Source organism: Scophthalmus maximus, chromosome 10 (assembly GCF_022379125.1).
Source record: "Scophthalmus maximus strain ysfricsl-2021 chromosome 10, ASM2237912v1, whole genome shotgun sequence".
Taxonomy (NCBI): domain Eukaryota; kingdom Metazoa; phylum Chordata; class Actinopteri; order Pleuronectiformes; family Scophthalmidae; genus Scophthalmus; species Scophthalmus maximus.
Window position 1 is genome coordinate 25020848 of NC_061524.1, and position 3437 is coordinate 25024284.

Sequence of the window (3437 nt, forward strand, 5' to 3'; positions counted from 1 at the left end):
TTTTTTTTCAGTTTTACACAATTTAATTGAGTTTCTCATGTATTTCCATTACAATATGAACACATTAAAGAGGCAGTTTAAAGCGATTTAGCGTTTCTTTCCTTGTTGTCGTGGTGTCAACGCGTGATGTTTACAAAATGCACTTGCAGTTTTGTTGGTACGACCCGAGCCATTTGTTTTGTGAGAAAATATTAGCTGATTTTTACAAAACGTGTTTTGCTTTAGAATTGCTAACAGCCCCTTTAACATTTCCAAAAAATCTTTCATTAGCTCAGTTCTTCAACCAACTTACTATTCCCTCTACTCTTCCCTTTCTTCAAGTTCTCCTCAACTGCAGTCTTAGCTTTCTCCAGGCTATTCCTTACATTCTGTCTTTTACTGTGTTCATTCCATATCTCAACAGCTAGTCTACGAATCTGGGGTGCATTGTCCAACACCCAGGCTTGAAAGAATTCACACTTCTTGCTTGCCAGGAAGTACTTCTGCCTCCTTGCCCCTTCCTCTCCCTCTTTAGATAGGGTAGTTCTGGCCTGGGAGAGAACTGAGCGAAGCTGACTCAGGGCTGCCAGGCAATATCCTGTAGCATCTTTTCCATCTCTGCCAGTCATTATGTGAGCCACAGCTTCAACCGCCCTGGTTGGGCCCAGAGGATCCTCTTTGTTGAGGTACCCTCCACCAAAAATGAGAGTTTCTCCACAGTCCAAGGTCTCTTGGAGAGAGCTGAACACCCTGCTTGAGTTCAGGGCCTCCGACAGAGCAAGAATCATGTCACAAAACTCAAATGTCAGTGAATCAGTGTCACCGTTAAAATGGCACAGAGCGAAGGTGTAGCCGAAAAGTGCATTGGCCAAACCATAACATATGAGGGGAGATGGATTTGCACATAAAGAAGTCAACTTTGGAATTTTTGCAGAAATTGAAGGCACAGTGGGATCTGTGGAATATCCCTTAACCTTGATTGTTTCCTTTGTGTTTCTTCCTTTAATCTTTCTCAACTTTGTAGCTGTTTTGACCTGTTGGTGATCCACTTCTTGCAATGTCTTGGCTTTATTATAAACATCCTCTTCATCCGCAGTTGTTGAATGTTTGCTCTCCAGTTTGCTCACTTCCTCCACCAGTGCTGTCCCTCCCCCGTCATGCTCCTCCCACCATGGCTTCCACAGGGGAACCAGCCCGCCAAGTGCTCCAGACTTCATCAGGTCAATAAACGTCTCTTTCTCTTTGCTGTTGAGAATTTCCCACAGCTCCTCTTCTGAAAGTTTTTCTATATCCATCCCTGAGAGTCGTTCCGCTAAGTCCAGTTCCCCTTCAGCACTTTCAGCATCCTCCTCTATGTCTCCGGGCAGAAACTCCCCCCCTCCAATCTCGTCCAGTTTTTTCAAAATAACCTCAATCTCTGTTACACTCCCCTCCCCAGACTGTTGGAGCTCGGCCAACGCAGACAGGAGCTCCACAACCTGAATTTTCTCTGCTGTCACTTCTTCATCCTCGTCTGCGTCGTTTAACACAATACCTGCGTCTTTTAACAATCTTTCCATTCCCCCATCTATTCTTTTTGCCTTTTGTCTGAGTCCCACAAGAATCTCCTGCATTTTCTTTCTCTCATCGCCTTCTGTCTTCCCCATATCCTTTAGTTCCTCTAGAACAGATTCCTTGTAAAATGCTTCTGAGCAGACAGAGTGAGCTGGGCTCTGGTAGCAGGCCAAGCCACAATAACACAGGTTACACCGAGGACAAGTGTAGCAAGAGGGTTTACATTTACACAACATGCAAGCCATATTCCTCCCAGTGTTACTCCGATCTGTAGACTCCACCTCCTGTGCCTGGGATGGCATGAGAAATTCCTCTTGTCCAGAAACAACGCCTCGGGACGGGAGCAGGATCCCATCTCTGGTCACTGTCTCTGGCTCTGCGTCAGTCCACTCCTCCTTCGGACCGATGTCTGTCAGAAGACTCCTCACAGACAGAGGAAGTCTCCGTCTAATCAATGGATTCATTGGCGGTTGAACTGGGATCAAACAACGATGGTGTAGCAAAGGAGGAGACACCAAACAGGACACCTGAGAAGTGAATAAATGATAACGGTTGTGAGCAGACTGTGACGTAATCCTTATGTTACAGTCACAAAGTAAAGACAGCTTGAGGTGAGACTGAAATAATTAATGGAAACTTAATTGATCTCACAGAGCTACCGATTCTCAGATTTTGATCAACATATTGTTGTGATTTGAGCGAGAGCTTTAACACTGTTAAAAACTTATTTACAAAATTGGTAAAAATTTGGATTATTAAAAACATGTTTCCCCCCCCCAAACAAACCACAATGGACCAGGTCTAGATCAAAAACTACTTCGACTCACCAAACCGGAACTAGATTTACCTACAGAAGCTAGAAGTTTATAACACAGTTTGGGGAATCAACCTAATTGCAAAATCTAGATTATATTAACAAGGATAGTGTAATGTCCATTCAAAATACAAGTTGAGATTCGTGAAACCTTTACTTTAGTTTTAGGAAAAACGAAACCCGTCAGCGTCATCAGGTTGAGATGCGTTAGTAAAACACAGTGTGTACAATAACATGCTGCGTCACAATCGTAAACCAGTTTAAAATCACGTTAAGATCTCGGGGCTTAGCCAGATACGTCGATATCGTTAGTGCAACAATACATCTTCAGCAGTACAGTAATGTCTGGAAGACCAAGTGAGCTTACTTCATTTGCAGAAACGACGCCTCGCTCACGATCGCAAAATAACACGTCAAGTCGCCTTTTGATGACGTGTCGACTTCTTTTTCTTCTGATAAGGCGGTTGCGACCCAACGAATACGTGTATTACCGCCACCTACTGGACTGGAGTGTGAATACGTGGCTGAAAACTGAAAAGACGCTGCAAGTGATGGCTGGTTCCCACACTTACAAAAAACATTGAGGTTTGAACTATGTCAAATGCACACACACACACGCACACAGTATACAGTATGCATACATTTATACTCCAGTCTCCTTCAAGAAATCTAGGATTGCTGCAGCTTTTTAACTCACCATGTAGTACATTTTCTGAAGTTATCTCATACATTTGCATTTAAAATTTTCCTCCCTGATGATGATCATCAATGATCCCTCCCTGTCCTCATTTGTGCTTTCCTTTAAGTGCATGGTTGAGTTGAATCCCATGTGTCCTAATCTTGGAATCTTGGAAATGAAACTGATTCTTTTCTGTTTTCCCATTGTCTTTGTTTCTCCAACTTTTTTTCCTGCACACCACAAATGTCGTTCTTTTGTCTCAGTATCCCATAAGTGCTGCCACTTCTTTTTCATTTTTGGTATTATTATTGTTTTTGCTTCGGCTTCGCTAATTTGCCACCTCAACCCTGTTTGTGTTTAATGCCTGCTCGTTCCCCAATACCCACATGTGCGTGACCTTTTATTCTCCCT

General features: G+C 43.3%; 1 protein-coding gene across 1 annotated transcript; it reads right to left on the reverse strand.

The window, feature by feature from the left end:
• On the reverse strand, positions 1-2824 carry znhit2 (zinc finger, HIT-type containing 2). The gene is made up of 2 exons (XM_035606884.2): positions 2715-2824; positions 1-2060 (listed from the first exon to the last, which is right to left on the reverse strand). The coding sequence occupies exon 2, from the start codon at positions 1995-1997 to the stop codon at positions 267-269; it is 1731 nt and encodes a 576-aa protein (XP_035462777.2). The 5' UTR covers positions 1998-2060; positions 2715-2824; the 3' UTR covers positions 1-266.
• Between the last annotated feature and the right edge of the window lie 613 nt (positions 2825-3437).

What these genes read in the sequence shown, in the direction of transcription:
- znhit2 (XM_035606884.2), bottom strand. Translation starts at nt 1,997, where the DNA reads ATGAATCCATTGATTAGACGGAGACTTCCTCTGTCTGTGAGGAGTCTT.